Source organism: Coloeus monedula, assembly GCF_965178545.1.
Source record: "Coloeus monedula genome assembly, chromosome: 11".
NCBI lineage: Eukaryota > Metazoa > Chordata > Aves > Passeriformes > Corvidae > Coloeus > Coloeus monedula.
In genome coordinates, this window is record NC_138791.1 from 20,840,646 (window position 1) to 20,868,131 (window position 27,486).

The 27,486-nt window shown below is 54.3% G+C and overlaps 1 protein-coding gene across 1 annotated transcript; it reads left to right on the top strand.

Annotated features, from left to right (window-relative positions):
- The first annotated feature begins 1,231 nt into the window (after positions 1–1,231).
- LMCD1 (LIM and cysteine rich domains 1) lies at positions 1,232–25,564 on the top strand. Its single transcript, XM_082288618.1, has 6 exons — positions 1,232–1,257; positions 13,966–14,054; positions 15,239–15,494; positions 20,081–20,416; positions 24,152–24,367; positions 25,040–25,564. Exons 2-6 carry the CDS (start codon positions 13,966–13,968, stop codon positions 25,193–25,195), a joined length of 1,053 nt encoding a protein of 350 aa, XP_082144744.1. The 5' UTR covers positions 1,232–1,257; the 3' UTR covers positions 25,196–25,564.
- Positions 25,565–27,486: the final 1,922 nt, after the last annotated feature.

Sequence of the window (27,486 nt, forward strand, 5' to 3'; positions counted from 1 at the left end):
TCAGCTCTGAGCAGGGGTTGTGCTCCCAAATCACAACAGGCAGCTGGATCCTGGTTTCTGTTATTTCAGGGTTTTCCCTGGACTCAATGAAGGCACAATGAAGAAGGGAGAATGGCTGGGATCAGTGGGAAATGGAGAAGCGGGGGAGTGAGCTGGGAGCATGTGGAGCCCTCCCTCCCTCACCTGCACAAAGGGGCTTTGTGCTGGACCTCCTGGCCACAGCAGGAGCAGGCAGGAATGTTTGTTGGAGCAGGCAGGAATGTTTGCTAAAGCAGTAAAGACCTCACCAATCCATGTTAAAAAAAACCCAAAATACAAAAGGCAATAGATTGTCATTCAGTGCTCTACATCCATTGAAATAACAAGAGAAATACGGTTTCGGGCAGTTTCTTCTGCTAAAAACATTCTGTGTCCGTCTGCTGTGATAAAGTGCCCCAGCACATTCCTGTCTGATTCGGAAATCCATTTCCCTGCACTTGGTGTCAGAGACTGGGATGGGAGGATGGTGGAGCAGTGGGACAGAGGGACCGCGGGCCAGAGGGACCGCGGGACAGTCCCAGCCCAGCCACAACAGGCAGCTTGGCTGGAGAGCTGCCAGCTCACTCCACCCCAGCCAGGGGCTGCACAGTGCTTGGGTACCCACAAGCAACAGCCCCATCCCTCCCCTCCGCACCCCTCTCTGGCACCGCTGCTTTGGGGCAGGAACGCTTATAAATACCATTCTTTTCTTTCTTTGCCCTCTTTATTTAAGCCCCGGGGGCTGTGCTGTCCTAGCACAGAATCCCAGAATGGTTTGGTTATTGAAAAGGATGACCTTTATCCACTTCCATCCTCCCTGCCAAGGGCAAGGACACCTTCCACTGTCCCAGGCTGCTCCAAGCCCCGTCCAACCTGGCCTTGGACTCTTCCAGGGATGGGGCAGCCACAGCTGCTCTGGGCACCCTGTGCCAGGGCCTCACCACCCTCCCAGGGAAGGGTTCTTCCCCAGTTGCCGATCTCACCGTGCCCTCTCCGAAGCCATTCCCCCCGCCCTGTCCCCGTCCCCCTTTCCACGATCCCCGTTCCCGCCGCGGGCACGCGCCCACGTGCGCGAGTTCCCCCGCGCGCCCCGCCCCCCGCGCGCCATTGGCCAGAAAAGTTCCGGGGCGGCGTCGGATTGGCTGAGAGCGGCGCGCGGCCCCCGCGCGCGCCAATGAAATGCGGCGCTCGGGCAGCGCGAGCGGCGGCGGCGGCGCGCGAGCAGCGGAGCGGGCGGAGGTGAGTGCGGAGGGACAGCGGGAATGATCCCGATCCAGGGACAGCCCGGGGGGACAGCGGGAATGATCCCGATCCAGGGACAGCCCGGGGGGACAGCGGGAATGATCCCGATCCAGGGACAGCCCGGGGGGACAGCGGGAATGATCCCGATCCAGGGACAGCCCGGGGGGATACCGGGAGCGATCCCGATCCAGGGACAGCGGGAATGATCCCGATCCAGGGACAGCCCGGGGGGACAGCGGGAATGATCCCGATCCAGGGACAGCCCGGGGGGACAGCGGGAATGATCCCGATCCAGGGACAGCCCGGGGGGACAGCGGGAATGATCCCGATCCAGGGACAGCCCGGGGGGATACCGGGAGCGATCCCGATCCAGGGACAGCGGGAATGATCCCGATCCAGGGACAGCCCGGGGGGACAGCGGGAATGATCCCGATCCAGGGACACCGGGAATGATCCCGATCCAGGGACAGCCCGGGGGACAGCGGGAATGATCCCGATCCAGGGACAGCCCGGGGGACAGCGGGAATGATCCCGATCCAGGGACAGCCCGGGGGGACAGCGGGAATGATCCCGATCCAGGGACAGCCCGGGGGGACAGCGGGAATGATCCCGATCCAGGGACAGCCCGGGGGGACAGCGGGAATGATCCCGATCCAGGGACAGCCCGGGGGGACAGCGGGAATGATGCCGATCCAGGGACAGCCCGGGGGGACAGCGGGAATGATGCCGATCCAGGGACAGCCCGGGGGGACAGCGGGAATGATGCCGATCCAGGGACAGCCCGGGGGACACCGGGAATGATGCCGATCCAGGGACAGCCCGGGGGGACACCGGGAATGATGCCGATCCAGGGACAGCCCGGGGGGACAGCGGGAATGATGCCGATCCAGGGACAGCCCGGGGGGACAGCGGGAATGATGCCGATCCAGGGACAGCCCGGGGGGATACCGGGAGCGATCCCGATCCAGGGACAGCCCGGGGGACACCGGGAATGATCCCGATCCAGGGACAGCCCGGGGGGGACAGCGGGAATGATCCCGATCCAGGGATAGCCCGGGGGGACAGCGGGAATGATCCCGATCCAGGGACAGCCCGGGGGGACAGCGGGAATGATGCCGATCCAGGGACAGCCCGGGGGGATACCGGGAACGATCCCGATCCAGGGACACCGGGAACGATCCCGGTGCCGGGGCAGCCCGGGGGGACACCGGGAGCGATCCCGGTGCCGGGGCAGCCCGGGGGGACAGGATGCGGTCCGGTCGGGGACCGGCCGAGCGCGGTGCCCGGGGCCGAGCGCTCCCTGCCCTTCCCGGGGACCGCCCGAGCGGGAGCCGCGTCCGGAGGTGCCCGGGAGGGGCGGGTGCGCACCAGGCACCGCACGGCTGAGAAACGCCGGGGGTTTATTTTTTTTCCCAATATCCCTCAACTCCTGGTTTTCTTGCCCGCGTAGCCCGCCCGGTACCGGCGGCTGGGCAGGGCTGCGAGCGGGCAAACCCTCCCGCCCGGGGCTGGGACGGGACAGACATCCCCACTCGGGGCCGCGGGGGACAGACCCCGTCCCTCAAGTTCTTTCCTCCTTCCTGCCCTTCCACAGGCACCTGAGCCGTGCGCTGCAGTCCCCAGACCGGCTCTGGGACTGCCCAACTCCGTGCTTGCCTTTGTGCTTTTTTCAGTGCAAAAATCGCCCCACCGAAGCTTTTGCTGGGAAAGCAACTGTTTGTTGTCTGAATTAACTCGTGTACGGCACAGCTGTGCTGAGCTACAGTCTGAGGGAGTGAGGGAGTTGCTTGTCCCCTTCTAGACCCTCTGGAAAGTGTTTACTCCAAGAAATCCCGGCTCTTAGCACAGTGTCCTGTGAGCCGGCAGGCACTGAGCTGGATGGAGGGGATTCTAATTGCCGGATGAAAGCGTGTGGAACGGGAGCAGCTGCTCTCATGACCTTCCTCGCTGCACCTTTGTCACCGCGTGGTTTGGGGATGAGTTCAACACCCCATATCAGCCTGGTGTGGCTCCCAGCCGTGCCCTGGGACCAGTGGCCAGGGATCTCCCAGGGCACAGGGGCACCTCAGACCCTTCCGCATGGGGGGTGGTTCCCTCTGCCGTGAAGTTTCTTGCCAGTGCTGGCCTTGGGGTCCATCCTGCCCGTCGGGATGGGAAGGTCAGCCTGGCTGTTGTCGAGGTGTAGCACCTTCTGTCCCATTAGGTTTGAACTGAGCCGCTGCTGGATCCCAAGGAAAACTGTGTACCAGGTTTTACTGAAAACTGGCTATCCGGCAGGATAGCCGGGCAAAGGTTGGTGTTTGGCAGCAGGAGCTGCTGTCTGACACGGTCTGGGTGGCCGGGCTGTGCTGTGCTCCTCAGCATCCTCCTGTCCTGCTCTCCCTGAAATACACAGTGCTTTGAGGTGGGGCTGACGGATACAGGATTCCTCCTTCCCTGTCTGCTGACCCCGTTGGCTGCCCACCATGGGGACACGGTCAGTGCTTGCTGACAAGGGCAGGCACCCCCAGCGTGGCACTGCAGGGTGGCCCTGTCCCTGCAGGAGGTGGTCGGGGTTTGGTGGGACCTGCCGGTGTGCCATCCGCAGAGACTCCGAGCAGTGTGTCCTCTCCCAGCAGGTCTGTGCTGCTGATACCTCAGGCATGTCCGCAGAGTGCTGCCTGCCACAGCTCCCGTGGGTGCCAGCTGGAGCCCTCAGGAAGCTCTTGCCAGGCACTGAGTGGAGATGGATCCCACGGGAGTGAAAACTGAGCCTTTTTCATGGGGCTGTGTGCTGGCTGCTGGGCTGTGGTCAGGCTGGGTCTGCTGCAGCAGCTCAATTCCTGCCTTGTCTGGAGCAGGGGGGTCTGAGCAGGGCCGAGCTCCTGCCTGCAGCCCCAGGCTGAGGGTTCCTCAGGGGAGGGAGTGCAGGAGCAGGGCTGGACTTGGACAGCAAGGAGGGCTGAGCAAGTCCTGGCTGTGGGATGTGCCCTGGCGAAGCTGTTTCTGCACTGGAGCCATCTCCCAGGAGCTTCTCAAGCATCATCTGCAGGGAACGGAGCAGGGAGGGCTCACAGTGCACTCCAAAAGGCTTGTGAATGCAGAAAGCATCCGAGACTTCCCAAAATGTGCGGCTGGACCCTCAGCTCCCATTGGTGGCAGGGCAAAGGACAAGATGTCACGTTTAAAGTCACTTAGATCTGAGGCAATAGCACAGATTCTGCAGTGCAAGGGGTAGTTCTGTGGGCACCCTCTCGGGCTGCCGTGGGCAGTGCTGAGTGAAGCCCCTGCGTGGGCGGGGGATGCCGGGCTCTGCACATTTCTGCTGCCCAGCTGCCTGTCTCCTCTCACCTGAACACTGCAGCATGAAAAAAAGATGTCCCAGCTAGTTTGTACTTCAAAAGAGATATGAAATGACATAATGAAATCAAGGAAAAAGAATAATACAGACCCTGGATCAGTGTCTGAATAATCTATGTCCAAACATAAATGGGTGTCTCTGCAGTAGACGGCTGTTTAATTTCCTGAATCCTAAGACGGGCACTTTTTCTGGGCATGGTGTGGAATACTGTCAAATTTTAATTTAGCTTGGCAGTGTCACACAGCCAGTCTGGGCAAGTCGGGGAAGGCAAGTCTGGAACTCATTAGAGCTTGTTGCGAGGCCCCGAAAATTTGATTTTCAATCACTGTTGGGTTTAATTATTGTTGATGTCTTGCCTAGCGTATTCTGGGATTCTTTCTGAGGAAATTAAAGCAGCATGAGTGGGACAGCATTCTGTTTGGCACAGGGCTTGTTTAGATTAAATTCTGAGTGGAGAGTTAAAGCTCAAAGCAGGGAGAAGGCGACGGCTGGCACGGTGCGAGCACTGGAGCAGGCCCAGCTGGCCGGGCGGGCCCTGGGGCTTGTGTACTGTTCTCACTAAACTCTGTCCCTTCTTGTCAGAAGAAAATAACCCACGAAGCTAAAAGCACCCATCAAAGCCAAGGTAAAGTTTACCAGTTAATACAAATTTTGGTTCTTTAACTTTTTCTTTCTTCGGTTCTTCAGTATGGGACTTGCAAACATCCAAAGCATCCTGCAGGACAGGAGAGAAGTGCTGCTGTTGCAGGGATAAATGGGCTCCAGGGGATGGCCTGGGGGTCTTGGTGCCTCAGGGAGAGGCAGGAGCTCCCTTTTTATCAGCAAAGTACCTGGATGCTTGAAGAGCCCTCTGCGTGTATCTGCAGATGTGGATGGGAATGCTGGTAGGGACTGGGAGCTTCCATTGGTAAAGTCCAAAAACTTGGAGCTTTTAAAAACTTGCCATCACAGTTAGAAACTCAGCTTTGTCGTTCATGTTTTCCCAAACTGGGTGCCTTGGTCAGGGCGTGCAGGGTGCCTGGGCTGAGCCCCGAGCTGTTCCTGTGGCCTGGCAGGTGCCTGGCTCTGTGGGAAGGATGCTCAGCTCCCAAATAACAGGGGGTTCTGCCCAGAGATTTTCTGTGGGACACATCTGTGAAGTCTCTGTCGTGTCCCCGAGCTCTGTGGGCAGTTTGGGTGGGTGCTGGTGAGGATGCTGAGCAAGGGGCTGTGGAGGCAGTGCCCGAGTCCCTTGAAGGTGCTGCTGCTCCGTTGTGTAAACGTTGTCAGGGCTGCAAAACAGCTTCATCCCAGCTCTGTGGGGTTGGACCATGGAACTTTGAACAGTTACACGCCTGGGAGTTGTTTGTCCCTTGCAGAGTTTTCATGCCTGTCATTTCTGGTTGTAGTCCCCTCTAGCAGAAGCTCGGTTTCATTATGGAGCTGGTACTGTCTCTGCAGAGCCACTCCTTGAGGATGAGGAGCTTGGTCCCAGTGCTGGGGACAGGTCACACATGGCTGGTGGCCTGGGGAGATGGCTGTGACCCGCCCTGAAAGCTGGTTTGTCCTCATGGGACTAAATCCCTGCTCCCAGAGCAGTGTCCTCGGGAGGAAGCAGCTGCCACTGGGAAGCAGATGTGGATCTTAATAGAGAAACCTGCTCTGGGCAAGTATTTATAGACATGAAATCATAAAGCAGCACAGGGGTTAAAGACCTTCTTTTGGGACTTGGACTCAGAGCTAAACTGAGTCCAATAAAATGCAATTTACAAATTACAGAATCCCTCTGGTCCTGCAGGGAGGCAGTGTCTGGCATATTTGTTTAGGCTGGGGTTTTTCTCCTTTTTTTTAAAGAAGGAAATACTGTATTTCAGCCATCCAGGAAAGGCAGTACTCAGATGTCCCATCTTGGAGCTACTGTTCCATTTAGAGATGGGGCTCAGAGAAAGGGAAAGATTTCCAGGCAACTATTTGCAATTTTTGAAGAGCAGGAGTTTCCTAATGCTGGTACCAGTTGGATTCCCCACACTTTTACCATCTCACCTACTCCCAGCACTTTGCCTCCCTCACTTGGTTCCGTCAGATGAACACAGGAAAGTAAATTCTCTCCAAAGCATCGTGGCTGGTTGCCTGTGTCTTGCCAGTATTTGGGGTGGCACAGTCCCTCAGCTTCTGCCTTGGTTGCAGGGCATCACCAGCCACAAGATTCACTTGGACTTGTTCATGCTGTTTCTGAAGACCTGCAAATGTGTTGCTCAAAACCACCTCACTTTATTTTCCATCCATTGTGTTGAGATGGTGAAGCTCAGGGCTGATACAGAGAGGCTGCAGTGCGGGACAGGGTGAAGGAAAGGGATGGGGGCCCAGGCATGGCCCTGCCCTAGTGCCCACCTTCAGCTTTCTCCTGTTTCCTCGACTGTAAAGATCCTTCTCCTACTGCTGAGAAGTTACTAAGTCCTAAATCAGTTGTTATATGGAAATCAGATGGAAGCAGCTCCATCGGTGCATCCTGTCAGGGTTCTGAGGGCCCCCCATTCCCAGTGGCATCCAGAACCTTCTCCTCCTGTGGGAGATGGGAGGACACAGCTGGTTCTGGGCAGGTAACTGGAGATCACCGAGACTCTTACCTGAGTGCTCTGGAACTCTGCACGTCTGCTGTTTAATTAGGTTTGGGGGAGTTCTTCCCATTCCAGACACTTCCTCACAGCTTGGTTTGAGTTTATAATTAAGTCCAAGTATCTGAAGCACTGTCTGGCTTGTGAAAAAATCTGATTTTTCAGCATTTGCCCTTCTCTTATCATTAATTCACACATTGTTAGTGAAGAAAGGAATGCTGCCAGCTATGTGCTCTTGGAAGAGGGAGATATTTGCAGAGGCCCTGGTTGTTGGAGCTCTGTCATGCTGTAGGTTGGGATCTGGCAGCTCCATTGAAATATTTTCCTCCAGTATCAGTGCCTTTCCCTGGTCTTTATGTTGCTAAAATAAAAGGCAGCAAACTTCTTACTCTGCAAAGTTTAATACAATAAGTGCTTCCAGTATTCAAGATGATATCAACTCATTCACTGGTGCCTTGAATAAATCCAGTAGAGAGAATTTGAGATGAAAGACAGCCTTTTGTAAGGGAAGTTTTTTTCCTGTGAGTGTGATAATTGGGATAGCGCTTGCTTGGAATCTGGCAGGGAAACAAATTGCTTGCAGGTCATGACTACAATGGATGTTTTCTATGAAAATGAGAAGAAAATAAAACATCCCTTTGCTGTTCTCAGAACTGCAGTAGTGAATGTGTGTATTGGTTAATGCACTTATAAGAGCAGTTGCTTGCCTTGCACAGGTTTATTCCCCTTGCAGAGTCAAGGAGCCTCTCCTGAAATCCAGAACAGCCCCGAGTGTCCCACCCAAGCTGAACCCTCCTGCAGGAGGTTCAGGGGATGTTTTGGACTGTTCTGTGCCAGGACTGGGAGTTGGTTCCTGAGCACACCTGAGGCTGGACCTCACCAGACATCAGGTGCAGCCAAGGAGGATGTTGAACATTAAGGTCCCTTTCAGCCCAAACCATTCTGTTTGTTGGGCATCAGCAGGAGAGGAGAAATTGAGCCAAATGCCTGATATGTGAACTGGAGTATGCAGCATTCCCCTTGCTGGCACAGACACCTCTTTTGTTGGATGTAAACCTTTGCACCCTCCAGTTACTGGAAATCCATAAGGAACTTTGAGCTAGCCCCAAATCCATAAGGAATTTTGAGCTAGCCCTCTATTATTATGCAAGCTTAGCTCCATTATAGTCAATTAATGACAACAAATGATCTGCTGTCCATCCCTATCCCAAAACTCCTCAGCAATTGTGCTCAGCAGACTGGTCCCACCCATGTGAATATTGTGTGGCTTTTCCCTGTTCCTTTGTTCAAGGGTCTATTTCAGAGTTGGTTGTTAATCTTCCAAACTCATTGCAGCTGGAGGAACCCCCCAAAGGGCTCTTGAGGTCCTTCAGCCTCCCTGGAGCTCTCTCCTGCCACGGCTGTGATTTAGGGGTAGGGTATCTGATCCGAGGCTGCAGGGAAGGGTTTGGATTGAGCCTGTTATGGCCACTGGGGAGCACTGGCTGTGGGGAGAGGTGAAATGAGGACCTCAGCTGTGAAGGGCTGTTGTGAACTTGGAGTAACTTTTTGGAAACCAGCTTTTCCTCTTCCCTCCCTAAAAAGGAGGGGAAAACATACTTGAGGTAGTTACGTGTCTCCAGCACCGTTTTCAGTCTCCAAATAGGGTGTTGTGCAATAAATGCTTTCGGGATCCAGAAGCCTCTGTGGAAGCAGGAGGGCCCCCTTTGCCAGTTCCTTCTGGACCTGTGGCTGTGGCACTGTGTCCCCAGAGCCCTTTTGGGGGCTGGAGAGCCGCAGGTGACTCAGGCAGCAGTGCCAGGAGGGATAACTGCTGTGGGATACCCTTCACCCTGCCCATGGACCTGCCCCGGTGACACTCGTGCTCTGCTGGCATCAAGCACAGCAGTGGGAGAGAGCCAAGTCCTGCCCTGTGTCCCGTCCTGCCCGTGGTGAGGACGGCTGTGCTGGGATGTGTGATGGGTCCTTGGTGGTCCTTGATTAACCACCACACTGGCCAAGCTTACTGAAACTCTGAATGTGATTTCAGGCCTGAGTTCTACAGGTTCTGCTGCCACTGAGGACAGTCCCTGGCACCAAACCCAGTTGTCTAACTGGTTGCAGCAGAGCCTTCGGCAAAGGGTCCTTGGCCAAGGTGTGCTGGGCTGGCCAGAAGGTGACAAAACAAAGACCCTTCTGGAGCCTCAGCTGAGCAGCAAACAGAGCAGGCTGTGCAGCTGGAGCCTGACCTGCTCATAGCTGCTAGCTGGGACTCCGTCTCACCAGACCTGCCTGAGAAGCTCAGTGCTCCTTTCCAGAGGAGTCCTCGAGCTCTAAACCAAGGTGGAGCCATGTTTGGGTTCTTTCCTTGTCACTTGTCACTCTGGGCTCTCTATTTTCCAGCTGCTCGGCGAATGATGGCCCTGCCTTTGGCCGGTGTAACAGCAAACCATGGCATTACTGGTGTGTTCCTGAGACTGCTCAGCAATGTTTTTGTGGGTAGAACAGCCTCGATTTCCTATCATTTCACTACCCAAGAATTTCCTCTGCCCTGACATGCTTTCTCTCTTCTAGCAGCAAGAATGCTGTGAGGCACAGAAAGCCAAAACAGAAATCTTGCAAGGAGTGTCTATCTAGTCCTGGTGAGCAGGATTTGCTTTTCTTCACCCAGTCTGTTGACACAAGCCTGGTTTGGGGGTTTTGGCGCTTTTTAAAAGCATTACAAATGTCTCCAAACTCTTTATCTTAAGGTGATGCCGAAGTTCAGCTGCAGTTCCCGGATGGGCTTGGGCATAGGTGGAGCCTGGGACAGTCGGAGCATTTGTTTCACATTATCTTACGGGTTTGGGGCTTTTTGCAGTATCTTGCATAATTTTTAAGAAGAAATCTCCTTTTATGCCTATGTGAGGAGCTGTAGCAGAGCACAAGGAGAAGCTCCGTGCCTGGGCAGGACGTGCAGTGACCGGGCACTGGCGCCTGTTGTGTTTGGCCCCCGCTCAGGGATGGGAGTGAGTGTGGCTCAAATATCCCTCTGCTTCTGAAGGAGTGAGAAATAGCACTCTCCTGCAAACAGAACCTGCCTGGGCTTTCAGAACCTCGAGGAGATGCTGCCCAGAGGGGTCTGAGCTTGCTGGGCATGGCAGTGCCCCCTCCCCACATGGGGTGGGCTCAGGTGTCTTTGCCTGGGCTGCTCCTGGTGCTCTGGAGAGGTCTGCCCATGCCACAGTGATGTCCCTGAGGCTCCATGGGATCACTTGAGCAGCACTGGGGATCAGCTGCCATGTCAGCACCTTCCCCTGCTGCTGGACACCTGCACCTCCAAGGGCAGGGAGGCCTGAGCCATCCTGGAGCCGCGTGTTGCCTTGAGGTGCCGCCCAGTTTGCAAGTGTTCCCCCGTGTGTTTTCCTGTAGCTCCAGCTCAGGTGAGGAGCCTCCTGCTGCTGACACTGGTAACAGGAGGTCCCCAGATGATCACAGAATGGTTTGGGTTGGAAGGGACCTTAAAGATCATCTCATTCCACCCCTGCCATGGGCAGGGACACCTTCTACTATCCCAGGTTGCTCCAAGCCCCGTACAGCCTGGCCTTGAACACTTCCAGGGATGGGGAGGTCAGATTTGGAGCCTCTGGTCTCACAGGTGTCTGGTCCTGGCTAGAGCAGTGCCCAGGGGGGAGGGCTTGTGGGCAGGTCGCCTGCATGTGTCTGGAGCTGTTTGTGCCCAAAAGTAATGGCTCGGACTTCATTAGTCTTGTCGTGAGGAAATGGGTTCTCAGCTTTTGGTTATAGCCCCAAGGCCCCTGGGATTGGGACCACTGGTCAGACCTGTCCATCCATCACCCCCAGTGACCCCAGCTCTGCCCCCTGGGGGCTGCAGGACACTCGTCCTGCCCTTGGCAAGGGACAGCCGGGCCCACGCCATCATTGGCAGCGTTTGGAGCACAGAGCAGTTAACCTTGGTTAAAGCTGGACCTTGGACAGGGAGCAGGAGTTGTGTTTGGACAAGCAGAATAAGTCACCAGGAAAGGGGCTGGTTCCCAGGGAAGCAATGCAGTGGCACACAGGGTTTGTGCCTCCGTGTGGAGGTCCCTGGCTGGTGCCACCCCAAAGGGCTGCGAGTTCCTGCACTGACACTTCCATGACTCGAGGTCAGGTTGTCTGGGGAGGTTCCGGTGCTGCCTCGTGCTACTGACCACACTTCTCCCTGTGCCTTTCCCCTTGTGTGTAATGAACCTTTTCCAAATGAGTTCATTTAATCCAGATGTTTATGTTTTAGATAAACCACCCCTCGCAGTCCCTTGCTGATACTCAGCTCCTGTTTGACTCACTAAGATCAGAGTCAGCTAAGCCCCAGCAGTCAGTGGGTACCTGGCACATGGCTCCAGAACTGGCAGGGTTGTGAGTGGCCTGTGGGAATCCTCCATGTCTTTATCTGTCCTGGAGAGCTGGCACATGGCTGAAGAACCAAGAACATCCTGTGTTTGGATATTAGAGGCAGAAGGGAGTGTTTGGGCATATTAGGGCCATTTTTAAGATGCATTTTTATGAACTCTGAGGGTAAGAGGTCTTTTCATTGGCTTCAAAATATCGGGACAAACTGCAGGTGAAAATTGAGATGAAAATTACAGGTGAAAGGTGAGGTAGAAATAAAACAGCAGTCCTGGGGCAAAGGGAGCTGAAACAGACCATTCCCTACCCCTTGGGCTGGATTTCTCCAGGATGAGCAGCCTTGTGTGGAGACTTAATAGTTCTGGGCAAGAGAAAAGGTATGTAAAGTCCTGTCATCTGCCTTGAAATTGTCAGACAAACATCTGGTCATTTCTAGAATATCTGTTTATAAAAACTTTGTATTTGTTAGCAACATCGTGTTTTCCAAGTAAGTGAAATATCTTTCCTGAGTGCCATCAAGTAACCTTTTCCTCCCAAAAGCTGCAGAAGGAGTTTGAACATCAGATGAGAGCTCAGGGTGCCCCAGGTCCATGCAGGAGCTCTGAGGAACCTGGTGCTGGAAGTGGGACAGGTGGATGTAGGAGGGAGCAGGAGGAAGGAGGGCTGCCAGCAGCATCACTGGGTTTGCCTCTGAGCAGAGATTCAGAGCCTGGAGCTGCTGGACACAGCTTGGGTCAGCCCATGGTCCCCATGGGGCTGGGGAGCTGCATTTGTTCTTTGGCTTCAGTTCTTTCACTGCTGTTGATCCGTCCCTTTGAAAATAGGCTTTGGCAAGGACAGCCTCTTCCGAGGTGCCAAAGAGCGATTTAAATAGTGCCTGACCTTGCAATGAAGGACTGTGACAGTGCAGGGACTGGGGTCAGGTTGCATGGGCAGGTACCAGCCCTCTCCAGCACTGGGCACTTCCACAGCCTGACCCATGCTCTGCCGGGGTCTGAGCTCCTGAGCCTGTCCTGGAACAGGGAGATGCAAGAGGATGATCCCTGTGGGTCCCTCCCATGTCAGATATTCTGAGTCAGACAGGCTCTCAAGGTGTGTGCACAGCTGGATCGTCAGTTCCTAGAACAAGCTCAGGTCTCAAGAGAGATTAAAAACCTTCTACAAAATCTGATAAATGGCCCAAAAAAGGCCAGGAGTTGCAAGACCTGTGCGTGTTCCCAGGCCCTAATGGGAAATGCCACCTGTGATGCCCAGAGTGGTCAGAAACCTGCCCAACCCTGACACTTGGCAGTGCTTCCTGGGGCCCGAAGGTGTGGGGTGTGCTGGAGGGTGGGTTAAGCTGTGTGCTTTGATCTCTGACTGCACAGGGTCAGATGTGCTGGGCTGGGGTGACGCTGCCATGGTGCTGCCATTGCTCCTGCTTGGCCTGGGACTGCCCTTGTTTTCCTTCAGCTCATTTTTACAGGGAACAAGCATGTCTTTCAGGCAGGAGCCTGACAGCTCCTGTATAAACATCCAGGCTGAGATAAATTCAGTGTCTGGTGGTGTCACCTTGCCCTGATGCCTCCTGCAGCATTTTGTTTTTGTCTCCTGCTGTACCCCCTGCATTCTTCACATTCAGAAAGCCATGTTTGATAAATTCATGGGGCAGACACTAGGTTTATTTTCTGATGTTACTGGCTCCTGGTGTGGATTTTTGCTCGTCTTTCTCCTGCTGGGAGGTTGTTAGGATGTCTCTGCAGCAGTGAACACCCATGGATGAGTGACTTTCGTCTGTTTTCAGTGAGCAGCGAAAAGGGAGGCACAACCACAGCCCCCCATGTCGTTCCACCACCACCTCTCCTCCCCAGAGCATTTCCCCACTGTATTTCCTGTTCACTGTGGAAACCACCCATGAAGTCCAGTGCCACGGGCATGGAAACATGCCACATTCCCAAAATACACTTGGAGAAAGACCAAGGAGGTCCAAGGTGCAGTAAAGCAAGCATCAGGTTATGGCAGCACATCTCCGTGTCTCCTGCCTGATCTTCTGACTTGCACAGATCCATGTGCAATATATGAACCCTATAGACTGGATCAAAACTGCCCTTAAATTAGACCTGAGGTCTGTGTGGATGAGGTTTAGGTGGCTGTCCAGCGTGTGGGCAGGTTCACTGGGTTTGATGTGCCAGCCCCTCCATCTTCCCTCACGTGGAAGTGAAAACCTTCATCCCAAGCATCCTTAAATAAACTCACATCAGGGTTGCATGGATATGGTCATATGGTGTTTGGGAGATCGGAGGCTTCTTGGGACACAAGGAATGGCTGAAGAAAGGCCTGTCTGAAGGACAGTATACACTCTCAGGGCTGTCTCAGGTAGCCTCTGAGGATAAAGCCTTTCCAGCCCGGTGTCCTGCTCTTTTCCAGATGTCGGGGAGCCAGCCACAGATGGGAAGAGGTGTGCCTTGTTTGCGCTGCAGAGGGCTGTGCACAGGCTTCGAGCCACACTCCTGGAGGTAACGTTGGTCCTATCCTGCATCCTGACTGAAACGTGCTTAGTGACAGAACATCTCGTTATTTGATACTTTATTTCCAGTTTTTCCTCTTAAAAACACAAATTTGGGTAAATAGCCCCTGTTAGCAGCAGCTGGTGGGAGCAGACCAGACAGTGCCTGGCTCAGAGCAGGGCAGGGGCTGCTCCCTGCCCCAGCAGGACTACAAGGGGGCTTTAAAATGGAATGCAGACGTCCAGGTGTCAGTAATTAAAAGAGAATTGGTGCCCTCTGAGCTGCCTCACAAACACTGGGCTCCTCTCTGCTCCTGAGGAGCAGCGTGGGCTCCCAGGCTGCGTGGGCTGTGGTGGTGGTGCAGGGAGGCTGTGGTCCAGCTGTGTTCCCACTTGTGATAACTCAGCTGTGTGAAATCCAAACTTTAAAACACTCATTTGGTGGAAGCACAACTTTTTTTTTTTTTATTAACTCCATTAAAGGCTGGTTGGACTCATTCTCATTCCAAGATCCTGCTGAAATGCTCGGGGTTGTGTCAGAGTTACTTTGCCCCTTTTGCTATTAGTGTTTGATGGCAGTGCTGGCCACCAGAGTGTCCTTAAACACTCGTCTGGGTGATTTATACCTATTATAGTCAATTAAGCATCAGTTCCTTCCAGCAGTCACTTTCTTAATGGCACATAAAGCTTCATAATAGGCGAGGCTGGTGCTGGGCTGTTGCAGTCTGGTGAGGAGACCAATCTCCAATTTAGTGATGCTTGAACGGGTTTCCAAAGTTCAGGGGAAGCCACAGCTCCCCACAGGTGGGAGGCAGCAGATTTTGTAGTGCCAGAGGGCAGGGTTAGATGGGCTATTGGGGAGAAATTGTTCCCTGTGAGGGTGGGCAGGCCCTGGCACAGGGTGCCCAGAGCAGCTGGGGCTGCCCCTGGATCCCTGGAGTGTCCAAGGCCAGGCTGGACATTGGGGCTTGGAGCAGCCTGGGACAGTGGAAGGTGTCCCTGCTATGGCAGGGGTGGCACTGGGTGGGCTTTAAGATCCTTTTCAACCCAAACATTTCCATGGTAAGTCTTCTGTCCTTGCTGTAAGCCCAGGCTGTGTTTAACCCTTGGGAGAGGCTGATGCCCCATGACTGAGCCCTTGTGTGACCCCACGGCCCGGCTCACACCCAGGGGATGCTCTCTTGTCGGGCACAGGAAGATCTGCAAGTCGTGCAAGTGCAGCCAGGAGGAGCACAGCCTGAGCTCGGAGCTGGAGGATGACCGCAAGATCGGGCGCCTGCTCTCGGACTCCAAGTACTCCACGCTCACGGCCCGGCTCAAGGGCGGCGACGGCATCCGCATCTACAAGAGGAACCGCATGATCGTCACCAACCCCAACATCTCGGGCAAGGACCCCACCTTCGACACCATCACCTACGAGTGGGCTCCCCCGGGGCTCGCCCAGAAGCTGGTAAGGGGATCCCTGGCGGGCTGGGTGTGGGCTGGGGTCGCTTTTTCAGAACAGAACTCGGCTCTGGAATAAAGTAATTGGGGAAAAGTAGTAAATCATGGTTTGCCTCAGAGAGCAGAACTGTATAGAGCACTCTGTGTTTCGGAAAACTGTGTAAATAAGCAGAGTAGGTAGGAGAGGGGGATGGAATGCCTTTGGGTTTTATGGGTTTGTTTACATTTCTAGGAGAAGTCTTAATGGATTTTACAACTAGAAAGCTCCCTCTTTAGTGAAGCTCATCTGCAATAAAAGCACGGCTGAGGAGAGATCCCATCCCTGCTGTCCTGCAGCCCTGTGCAGCCCCTGCCCGCTCCAAGGCCTCAGGCTGGATGTGAGAATGACTCCTCCAGGCCTTCTCGGGGTGTCTGGGCTGGGCAAGCAGAGGAGCAGGAAGGAGTTTGGCTTCTGGGGGGCAGCTGGGTGGTTGTGCCTCAGGGCTTCTCCTCTCCTGCTCACAGAGAGCATCCCTGTGCTGCTGGGGAAGTCCTTCCCTGGAGCAGTGGGCTCAGAGGCCCCATTCCCGGGGTCCCCCACCCTCCCTTTGATGAAGACCAGCAGCAGCCCATCCCTGTTCCAGCAGCCTCGTGGAGATCCTGCCCCCGGGAACAGGAGTGGGAAGGCTCCTTGTGCCAGGGCGTGCGAGCCTGGCCACGAGCTCAGCTCTGTGCCTGAGAGCTGCTGCCTGCAGCTCCTGTCTGCGTGGGCAGGAGCTCTGCCCAGTGCTGCTGCCGGCAGAACCACTCTCACATCCAGCTCTGGAGCTGGGAATTTTTTTTCCTTACAGTTTAAACATAATCTGGTCTAAAAAAAAATATTTTATAAAGAGAACTCAGGGTAAAAAGGCGAGATGGGGCGTGTGGTCCCGTTTCGAGGGCTGGGTCCAAAACCAAGCCCCCAGCCCAGCTCCACCTCCCTCCCATGCCTGGTTTCCATCTGGACCAGCTGTGTGGGAAGGGGTGGAAGTGGTTTTCAGTGTGTGGAAGTGTGAGCCAGCAGAGCATTTCTTGCGGGAAAGCATTTAGCTGGCTTTTCACTGTGCCATGGTATAAAACCGTTCTGTATTCCACGGTCAGGAGTGGGCAGTGAGGAGCCTCTGCTCCTCAAATGAAACAAATAGCTGCAAGCTGTTGATAACAAACAGCTGAAAGCTGCTGAAAATGCAACCTGACTGTTTTAAAGAAGAATTGGGGATACAGATGTGAAAGTGCAGCCGCAGCCCCAGTGGTTAATCTCTGGTTAGAGCCAGAGTGGTTAATTCTGCTGAAAAGCCAGTTGCCCTGAGGGCCTCAGACAGGCTCAGTGGGAGTGAGCTGTGTGCTGGGGATGCTCCATCGAGGTGCTCACAGGTGGTCCTTCCCTTCCCTTCCCTTCCCTTCCCTTCCCTTCCCTTCCCTTCCCTTCCCTTCCCTTCCCTTCCCTTCCCTTCCCTTCCCTTCCCTTCCCTTCCCTTCCCTTCCCTTCCCTTCCCTTCCCTTCCCTTCCCTTCCCTTCCCTTCCCTTCCCTTCCCTTCCCTTCCCTTCCCTTCCCTTCCCGTTTGGAGCTGGCCCAGCAGGAATGTTTGTGAGCAGCCTTTGCCTTCCGCAGGTCCCAGGGGGAATCAGGGAGCTGCTGAGGGATGGGGAGAACAATGGTGGCACTGTTCCAGCAGCCTGGTCACTGAGCACGCTGCCATCCTGCGATTGTCAGGAACCCGGGTTCCATGGGCTGCAGCGTGGTGCTGCTGGTGCCCCGGGCAGGCTCGGCCCCTTGCCCTAAAGGATGCCCAGACTCTGTGGCTCCTGGGCTGATTTCGTCTTCCATGGCCCTGAACCCACCCTCCTGGGGGTGTGTGTTTGGGGTGATCCCGAATGCAGCCCTGGGGAGCCCAGTTCTCCCTCTCCTGCAGCTTCCAGCTCCATCCTTGTGCTGCTGGCAGAAGGGCAGCTCCGAGGGTACAAAATATATCTGTTTAGGTTTTATAAAGAGAACTCAGGATAAAAAGGGGAGATGGGGAGCCGGATGCAAAACTAAACCCCCAGCCCAGCCCCACCCTCCTGATGGGGGAGGTTCAAAAACTTTATGAAAGCTTTTGATCTCTTTATAGTGCCTGGACAGGCTGGAATATATCTTGGTTCAAGTAAACAACAAGCAGGAGCTTTGGAGACAACCTTGATAAATTCCGGCTTGCAGATCAACTTGACAAACTTTGAGGAGAAGTGTTGGATGTCAGCCACTCTCAGGATAGTTTCAAAGGGATTTGGGCCAAAAAGCTGTTAGTGCAGAACTGCCTCGCTCCAGTGGTTTCCTCCTGAAGGCAGCCAGGAAACTTGGGATGGCTTTTAACCTTGTTTTGCTGAAGTGGATGGTCGATAATTGGAGGAAGTTCAGGGCATGTTCTCTTTAAGCCGTGCCTGCAGAAGTCATGAAGTAGATACTCGGGTCCTTGGGGAGAGTGAAAAGAACAGATCATAAAATAGCTCCAAGATCCAGTAGTGAACAGTGAAAACCTAAAATGCTCTTCCTCAAAATTACCTGCACTCAGGCAGCATAGTGAAGCATTGGCCATAACAATAAATGATAGCAGCAGATGTAGCAACTTTTTCTTTTTCTTCGTGGCAGTTTTTGGTGTCAGGTTGGATTTTTTTCCGCCCCCTAATCTTTTCTCTGGACACATTTTATGACATCTGCAATTATAACTGTAAGCATTCCCTTGATCAGGGAGTGAAATCCCACTGCATGTCTGGGCAGATAGTGAAACCTGCCTCTGAGCAGGCTTTAAGGAAGCCTTTAAAAAAGCCTTGGGGCTTTGCTTTTCGCACTCTCAGCACAGACACTTTGTATTGGGAAGGGGGATCCTGGAGGTGGAGTGGAACAGGAGGCTCCAGGTGCCCGTGCTGGCTCCTTGCTCTGGTGTAAGTGTTCATGAGTCTTGGCACATCGGTGGATTAAGGATTTCTCCCACTGAGATCCCACCACATTACTGCTCTGCTGGAGCTCATGCTGGCCTGGTGTTCCTGGTCACACAGCATCGAGCTCCTTTCCAGTTGTGGGGCAGTGCCTGTGTGAGCCTGGGAGGAGCTGTCAGGGAATTCCTGTCTCTTTCTCCTGTCATTCCTCTTATTGATTCCTCATGTCTGTGAAAGGCATTTGTGCACCAGATCACTGCCCCAGCATCCCACAGCTCTCCAACCAGCTGTTCCCAAGCACCACCTTCTCGCACAGGGCAACAACCTTCCCAGGAAACTGGACATCAAGCCCGCCTTTGCACAGGGGCACAATGTATGAGTGTTGATGTCTCATATCCCAGTGTGCAGTGATTTTAACTTGCACCCCAAGACATGGGGAAGAAGCCCTGCTTCCATTAAATCATTATCTGTTGCTGTTCCAAATTTCCTGTCAGGAATTCCGCCTGAGACAGAGCTGCTCTCTGGCTCAGAGTAGCCAAAGTGGAAGTGACTTGGAAGTTTCTCCTGACGTGCTGAGTTGTTCAGTGCTGTGCAGGCATGTCTGTGTTGAAAAGCCCAGCCTGAGCCAGCTGCTGTGCCACAAACAGTTAAATCTTTTTGCTAAGTTTTTTTAGATTGAGTTTTCAAGTGCTGACCCAGTAAGAAGCAAATCTAATGCAGCTGGATGCTGGTCTAACAGGGAATGGCAGGGAGCCAACTGGCTGCCCTGTCGCTCTTCACACTACAATAGGAAAAATGCTGGAGTGGGAAACTCCCTTCCCTTATTCCCAGCCAGGAGAAGTTAACTGTGCAGCCCCCATGGCCCACAAGCACTAACCCAGCCTGTGACTGAGATGGGTTTACTCTGCTGTTGAGGTAGTGGCCAGTTAAGTCAGAGACTTTATTTTGGGCAGTCTCTGGGCATTTCCCTTCTGTGTCACAGGACACCGGTGACCAGACACCTTCCCTCTGCTGTGAAATCAGCAGTCAGGTGGAATTGGTGGCTGTTGGTGTCATGGACCCAACTGGTATCTGAATTTTTCCTGTATTATGATAATTTTGTTAATTGATAAAGGATGATCTTTCACTTTGGACTGCCCCATGGGGCTCTGCAGTGCTCCGAGTGGCCTTTGACTTGCTCCCCGCAGCTCTCCCTGTCCCAGCACAAGGCAACAGAGAGCTGCTCGTGGGTTTTGATATTTATGGGTTTTTAGTCTTTTCAGCAGCTGTGTTATCAAATTTCATGGAAAAGTGTCATGGTAGTGCCAGCGAGGGAGTGTGTGCTGGGGTTTTTGTGCAAAGCAGGTCTGTCTGTGCTGCTTTGCTTTCCTGGGCAGACTGAGTTTTGTTTTTAAAAAAACAAACAAAAAATAATCTAAAACACCATCGAAATACCCAGTCTGTTGTCTGAGGATGAAATTATTTATAACAGCCTGGCTACCACTGGCATCCAAGCCAGTTCAGCCTTTTATTTCTGAGCCATGGGCTCCAACACCTCAGAGGGAGAAGGGAGGGGAAGGGCCCGTTTTCTGCTGCTGCTCCATCACAGGAGTGGAGCATCTCCCTGCCCAGCTCTGCGTCCCTGGCACAGCAGCTCGGGTGACTCGTGTCTCCTGTCGCAGGCCATGCAGTACATGGAGCTGATCCCCAAGGAGCTGCAGCCGGTGGCGGGCACGGACGGGGCCTTCCATCGCCGCCGGCGGCTGACACGGCAGCTCCCGCTCTACGACCAGGACCCGGCCCAGTGCCGCGGCCTCGCCGAGGGCGAGCAGAAGCTGATGGAGGAGTTCGTGAGGAAGTACAAGGCCGAGGCACTGGGAGTCGGGGAGGTGGCACTGCCGGGCCAGGGCGGCGGCGGCAAGGAGGAGGAGAAGCTCCAGGACAAGAGCACCGACCCCAGCAGAGCCCCCGAGTCGCCCAACGGGGCCCTGGAGAGCGCGCCCGCGGCCGGGCACTACGTGAGTGCTGCCAGGGGATGGGACGGGACTGCTGGGGCTGCTCCGGGCTCGGGGAGCAGCTGGGAATAGAGTCAGCCTCAACTCGAGGGACAGGAGATCACAGCAGCCAGGGTGATCTGTGCTGCCTTGTCCCCATCCTGCTCCATGCCTGCTGCAGGTGCTCGGTCACATCATGGTGTTTTGGAGCAGCACTATGAGAGAGCCTGGAGGGATCCTCTGCTCCAGCCAGCCCTGCTGAGCACAAGGATCCATCTGACAGGGCTGGTGAGGGGGGTTCTCTTCTTTTTCATTTCCCTTTCTCTGCAGCAAAGGCCTTGCTGGGCCACCAAGGTAAGGGAATTCTCACTGTAGGAATTGGTTTGAACTCTGGGTTCTCGGCAGCTCTGAAAGGTTGGGCATGACATGTCCCTGGATGATATGGTTCATGGGTGTGGTGGTGTTTGGTTGAAAGCTGAACTTGATGATCTTGGAGGTCTTTTCCAACCTTCACGGTTCTGTGATGAAAGTCAGTATTTCCAGGTCGGCTTCCAGCCCAGAAAGACCACAAATGACAGGAGGTGAAGGCTCTGTCCAATTAACGCGGAGCTGTGAACATGGAGATAGTGCTCCCAGGGCTGTAATTGCTCTGGGGAGATGTAAACAGCTGCCCTGTGCCCCTGGGCATACAAATACACTTCCACAGGGAAATGACTGAGATTCCTCAACACCTTTTTAGATTTATATTCCCCCAGTGCTGTCTGGAGTGGCTGCTGAACAGATGCTTATCATAAAATATGGTCAGTGGAAATACCTTGTCCTGGTCCTTGTGAGGGTGACTTGCAGCAGAGGATTTAAAGCTGAAAAAACAAATGGTGTCCAAGTGTTTTTAAGAGGAGATTCTTTCCTGCCATTCCTGCACTGAGGTTGTACATGTTGAGAGCAGTTTTCATTTTCAGTCCATATTGGGTAATGTCTCCCCTCTGCCATGGTCTGTTAATGTCCTTCTGACTTCGAATCCAGTGACACAGTAAAGATTTTCACTATTGCAACAAAACACTGAATTTTAAGATAAAAAATAGCCAAAAAAGGAAGGTTTCCTTTAAACATATCAATAAGTCATCCTAGCAATGAGGGTTTACTTAAACTGCGAGTTTGTCCTTTCAAATAAATAAATACATAACTGTGATGTTATTCTCCTTAGTTTGAAGCATCATTTCTCTCAAGGCACCAGCTGAAAAATGGAGCAGCTTTCACAGCAGTGGCAGATCCACTGGGACAGCCACACTGTGCAGCCTAGGTCATGGCAGACCCAGGAAGGACTGGGGCCACTGGCCCTGCTGATCACAGGCCTCATCTTCTTCCATATCCCTGCTGCAAGTCTGTCCCACAAGCTGTGTGTTCTCCACAGAGCACAAAATCCTTACCCCCCCAGAACCAGAAACGCTCTGGTGTTACAAGTCACTGCACTGGAATCAAATCAAACACTGAGGCAGTTGATCCAAATAAGTCATTGTTCCCAAAAGCTTGAGGCCAGCAATGCAGGGAGTGCTCAGGGGAAGGCTGATGGTGTCTGGGAGCTCCTTCCCTGGGAGCTGGCACGGCAGAACAGGAGCTGGGGAAGAGCGAGATGGGAAAGCTTCAGAGAACAGGACACTGTTTTGGCCAACACCTCTGGTAATTCAGCTAATAAAGTCTTCACTCCTCTGCCTGTATGATGGAGATGTAAAAGGAGCACCAAGCTGTAATCCCACCTCAAATTTGAAGAATCACTTCTTTGTAGTGTGTAAATATCAGGATATGGAGGTTATACAATGCTTGGGAAAAGCCCTGTGAATAGTTTTTTCCCTGTGAATAATTTCCATAGAAAGGAACAGCAAAATAAGTTGGTTTTTTAACAGTTCTTGTTGGCAAGAAACTTGAGCTCAGGGTTGGAAACTTCTGTGTTTGTTCTTGCTTTAGATCCTGCAAGATAAGCAGGGCTGGGGCTGCTGGGTCTGTGGCTCCTGGGGGCTGACAGGGCAGAGGCAGCTGCAGGGTCTGGCTCTGGGGTTGACCCCAAATCTGGTGCCTCAGGGAGGTGTTGGGGGCGTAGTGAAAAGGCCTCAGTCCGGTATGAGGGGTGCAGAATTCCTCAGTGCCTGTCTGTCCATGAGAGCTCTGCCAGCTGCTCCGTGCTGTGCTTGTTCAGCCAGCCCAGAAACGCCACAGCTCCTGCTCCGTGCCGAGTTTCCCCCTTCACTGACGTGGGGCTGGGAGCACTTGCAAATGTGTCTGAAGCCCTCCGTGGTGGAAGGAGCAGTGTCAGCACACATATCCCCTTTCAGCTGCACAGAACAGCCAAGCCAGGAAACATTCTGTCTCCTGTTCTCGTCAGCCTGGATTTCCTGGGAAAATGGGAGATGCCCATCAACGAGGTGGAACCATGCCAAGGACAGTGGGGCAGTTTCTGAAAACCCAGCTGAGGGAGGGAGGAGGTGATGGTGAAATGCGTGGGATGCTGGAAAGATCAGTGACCAAACAGAGAAAAGCCACCTGGGGGTGCAGATGCCCTGTGGCCTCCACTGGAACGGGAGGGCAGAGGGGAAGGAAACTCCATCGGTGCAAAGAGCAGTACTCCTGCCAGCACTCCTGTGTGAGCTGGGGCAAGGGGCTGACAGCGGTGGGAATTGTCCCTTTTCTGTCCCTGCCCCATCCCTGATGTCCTTCTGCAGCTCAGGGACTGTTGTTTTCCTTTTCTACTGAGAAATCTTGGGTTTGCGTCTCCTCTTCTCTTGAGCAACCTGGGCAAGTGGAAGGTGTCACTGCCTATGGAGGGGGTCTGAACTGGGGGATCTTTAAGGTCCCTTCCAACCCAAATCATTCTATGGTTCTATTATTATACCTATTAGAAGCTGTTGACTTAAATTGGGGTGTTTGTAAGTCGCCATCTGATCACAGGGACATTCCCAGTGCCTGACCCTGTGCCACTTGGAGCATGCTGGAGGGGGGCACTGCTGTGCCAACGCTCTGATGGGGCACAGCAGTGTAACCACAACCCGTGTGACACACAGGCTGCTCCCACTGCCTCGCCCAGGCTGCTGCGAGATTGCTGGTAGAAATCCAGGCAAGGCTCTGCTGGAAGAGATTCCAGCAGCTGCTGAAGAGAGTTTCTTGTAGGGAGTGACAAAGCCCAGACTCAGAAGCTCTTACCCTGACCTGGACTATCCAGCTTCAATGGGAACTGGAACAACATCCTTCTAGTCTTCAAGTGGATCTTTAAAACTGGCTCTTCACTAATCACAGGATCTCTCTGCAGGCACAGATAAAGAGCAAACCCAGTTGGTCTCATGTGTAATGTGCACGGATGCCATTAATCTTGAGATTAACCACATCTAATTCTGGCTCTTTGGCCTGCTAGAAATGGAAAACGCTTGCTGAAATCTGTGGAGTGACAACTGAGTTAGGCACAGACAGAAAACAATGAGAAGAGACCAAATTCCTGATCTCGTTTCGAAATTACGTCTTTGATGTGCTGCATTCCTGCACTGTAGGAATTCTTAACTTTTTCTTCGAGAACCTTTGGGTTTTGGTGAAGGTTTTCGTTTGGGAGGGGTCCCAAAGGCCCCTCAAAAATAAGCTACTCAGCACCATCTTCCCCCTGTGCCCATGGTGCTCGTACATCTTGTCCCATGGCTGCAGAGCTCAGGGCTCCAGTGGTGGGCTCGAGCACTGCCCTGCTGCTGCCCAGCCCCGCTGACTGCTGCCTGTCTCTTGCAGCGCTGCGAGACCTGCAAGCAGCCGGTGCCCGGGGACTGCCCCGTGGTCTACGCCGACCGCGCCGGCTACTCCCGGCAGTGGCACCCAGCCTGCTTCGTGTGCTGCCGCTGCGCCGAGCCCCTCGTCGACCTCATCTACTTCTGGAAGAGCGGGGCTGCCTGGTGCGGGCGCCACTACTGTGAGAGCCTCCGGCCCCGCTGCGCCGGCTGCGACGAGGTACAGACCAGCCGAGACCTGTGATCCCCCTGTGCCAGCGTGGGGACTGACCAGAGTCCCTGTGATCCCCCTGTGCCAGCGTGGGCACTGACCAGAGTCCCTGTGATCCCCCCGTGCCAGCGTGGGGATTGACCAGAGTCCCTGTGATCCCCCTGTGCCAGGGTGGGGACTGACCAGAGTCCCTGTGATCCCAGCTGTGCCAGGGTGGTGACTGACCAGAGTCCCTGTGATCCCCCTGTGCCAGGGTGGGGACTGACCAGAGTCCCTGTGATCCCCCTGTGCCAGGGTGGGGATTGACCAGAGTCCCTGTGATCCCAGCTGTGCCAGGGTGGGGACAAGCTGGAGACCCTCTGATCCCACCAGTGCCAGGTGGGAAGCACCCAGTGGCTCTCTGCTCCTGCTGGTGCCACGCTCAATCAGGGCTTCTGAGCAACCTGGTCTAGTGGAAGGTGTCCCTGCCCAGGGCAGGGGCTTGGAACAAGGTGACCTTCAGAGGTCCCTGCCAACCCAAACCATCCTGTGATTATTTTATGTACCCATTCCCAAAGCCTGGCCTCCACGGCTGATGGGCTTGGTGGGAAGTGTGGGGCCGGTTCTCCCTGCTCCAGCCACCCTCCAGCTTGGTGTAGTGGTGGAAATAAGCAGTTGTCTGTCTGTCTATCTGTCCCATAGATCATCTTCTCGGAGGACTACGAGCGGGTGGAAGGGCTGACCTGGCACAAGAAGCACTTTGCCTGCCTGGAGTGTGAGACACTGCTGACGGGCAAACCGTTCTCCCTGGCCAACGCCAGCCTCCTGTGCACCACCTGCAGCCAGAGCAGGGTCTGAGCAGGGGCAGCTGGGGCCCCGTGGGCTCCCCGAGGTCCCACCAGGACTGGGGGCATTTGGAAATACAGCAGAAGGAGAAGGTTAAAAAATGTAAGAGTCTGACTATTCAGTTTCAAGCAACTCCATGTTCCCTTGCATCCAGCACAGCCTGAGGAGAGTATTTCCTTGGGGTTCTCTTGGATCTCACAGGGAGCCCTCATGCCCACGGGTGGGAGGTGTGCGGTGTACCTGGCCAGGAGGAACTGGAACGGGGGGTCTGTGCTGTGTCTGTGCTGGTTTTTATCAAGTGTGTCCAACCTTCTTATGACTAAGATCTTGCAATGCCTTTTGGAAATAATACATCTCAACAATAACCTCTGGCATACTAAACCTACGGCTGTGGTGAAAAACAAGGGGTGTTTGTGGTTTTTAAATCCTTACTGGAATTAGGCTAACAGGCTTCTGCCACTGTGCCAAAGCAGTGGGTTTGAGGAATTTGATCAACTTGCTGAAAGCAAATGATACAAAATCACAGCCACACGCAGCTGGGGCTTTGTCCTGTGCAATGATGCAAAACCAAGGAGTGGGCACACAGGGCAAGGGGTTCACCCTGGTGAGAGGGGCAGGGCACAGCTCTGCCCGGACAGCGACTGGCTCAGCCCATGGAGCTGCCTCCCTGGAACTGGAATGTAAACAATTTTGTGGAAAACAGCTTTACAGCCTCAGCTGTCTTGGGGGGCAGAGTGCGTGCGTGCGTGTCCCTGAGATGCTGCAATGTCACTTTTCCCTGCAGTACTTCAGTGACCCTTCCAAGTACCAGGGAGCTGCACCTGCCCCTCGGAGCCAGCAGCCCCTTGCCCTGGACCATGCCCTGCTCCTTGCCCTGCTCCTTGCCCCGCAGCTCTCCCGTTGCCTCTTGGGTCTGGTGGCAGTGGCGCTGTCCCAGGATCTGGCACTGAGTCCCTGCAGATCATATTCATTCCCTACATACAGTGATGCTTCTGGTACTCACTGAAAACATCAGGCAGTCCAGGCTGGCAGGTGCCTGTGCTCAGTCTGTTTTGTTATACTGAGTATCTACATGATTTGCCAGAGAACTGGAATATTTTCTCACCAAGGTGAGTGTCCATGGAGCTCACAGCTGCCGGGGGCTCTTTCTGCTCAGCAGACTCTGGTTTCTCCTCAAGGCCTGCTCCATTTGGTGGGTGTTTGCTTGCTTCTGTTGAAACAACTTGGGAGATGAGAGCTGGGTGAAGCTGGACCTGCTGCAGGGCTGGAGCAGGTGAGCTGTGGACCTGCCTCGGGGAGTGGGACAAACCCATGGCTGTGCTGGGGCAGCTGAGCCCCATGTGGGGCACAGCCATTCCTGGGTGCCTCCTGTGCCTCGAGCAGCCCTGTCACAGCCCCTGTGAGTGGTGACGCTCCTGGGGACACTGGGGTGCCTACAGGAGTCAGTGGGAAGGAGCAGAGCAGGGAGGTGCTGAGGTGCAGAGAGGGGTGAGGTCTCTCCCAGCCCCCATGGGTGGCACTTCTGCTGCATTTGGGGATCCACATGTACACGTGAGCACTCCAGAGGTGGCATATTCCTGTAGAACCCTGTTTTTGTGGGTAACCCTCCCCTCCCCTGCTTGGGGAGCTGTGGGGGAAAAGGGGATCCCCTTCCACCCCAGCCAGGGTTAAAAGCCAGCCCAGACTCAGCGGGTGGCAGTGGAGAAGAGGTGGTTCTTTGCTGCAGAAGAATGTGGGTGGGAGCTTGGGCAAATGTCAGAGCAGAGGCACAGGGTGAGGAGGGATTTGGGGAGAGCACTGGGCTGGCCCTCTCCCCTAGCCCTCACTCCTGAGGGCTGTGAGGGCAGGGCTGGGTCATCCCCACCACCCTCCCTGCCCTGAGGTGGTCTCTGACAGGAGAGGGGTCATGTTCACTTTATGTACAATGAAAGACTCCAGGGAGACCTTATAGGTACCTTCCAGAACCTAAAGGAGAGAGGCCAAGAGAGCTGGAGAGGGACTGTGGGCAAGGGACAGTGGCAGCCCACTGCAGCATGTTCTGAGTTTTGATTTTGTGATCTGTAAATTGTCATTCTCAGAAGTCCCTGTTTCAGCACGCACTTGCTTCAGGCCTTTGGGACTGCTGGCACCTGTTCCTGCCTTGCAGGTATTTCTGCAGCTCGTAAACTGCTGTCTGCTAAAGAAATTTACTGCAATTAAACAGCTTAACAGAATCCTGTGCCTCTCCAGTGTCAGGAGCAAAAGCGTGAAATTAATGCATCAAACAGCTCGAAGCATGTGGAGCCTTTAGTGTTGATATTAGA

Bases quoted from the DNA above. Each gene is read 5' to 3' on its own strand.
- LMCD1 (XM_082288618.1), top strand. From the start codon at position 13,966: ATGTCGGGGAGCCAGCCACAGATGGGAAGAGGTGTGCCTTGTTTGCGC. The intron at 14,055-15,238 runs GTAACGTTGGTC...TGTCGGGCACAG, and splicing joins TTCGAGCCACACTCCTGGAG to GAAGATCTGCAAGTCGTGCA. The intron at 24,368-25,039 runs GTACAGACCAGC...TCTGTCCCATAG, and splicing joins GCTGCGCCGGCTGCGACGAG to ATCATCTTCTCGGAGGACTA.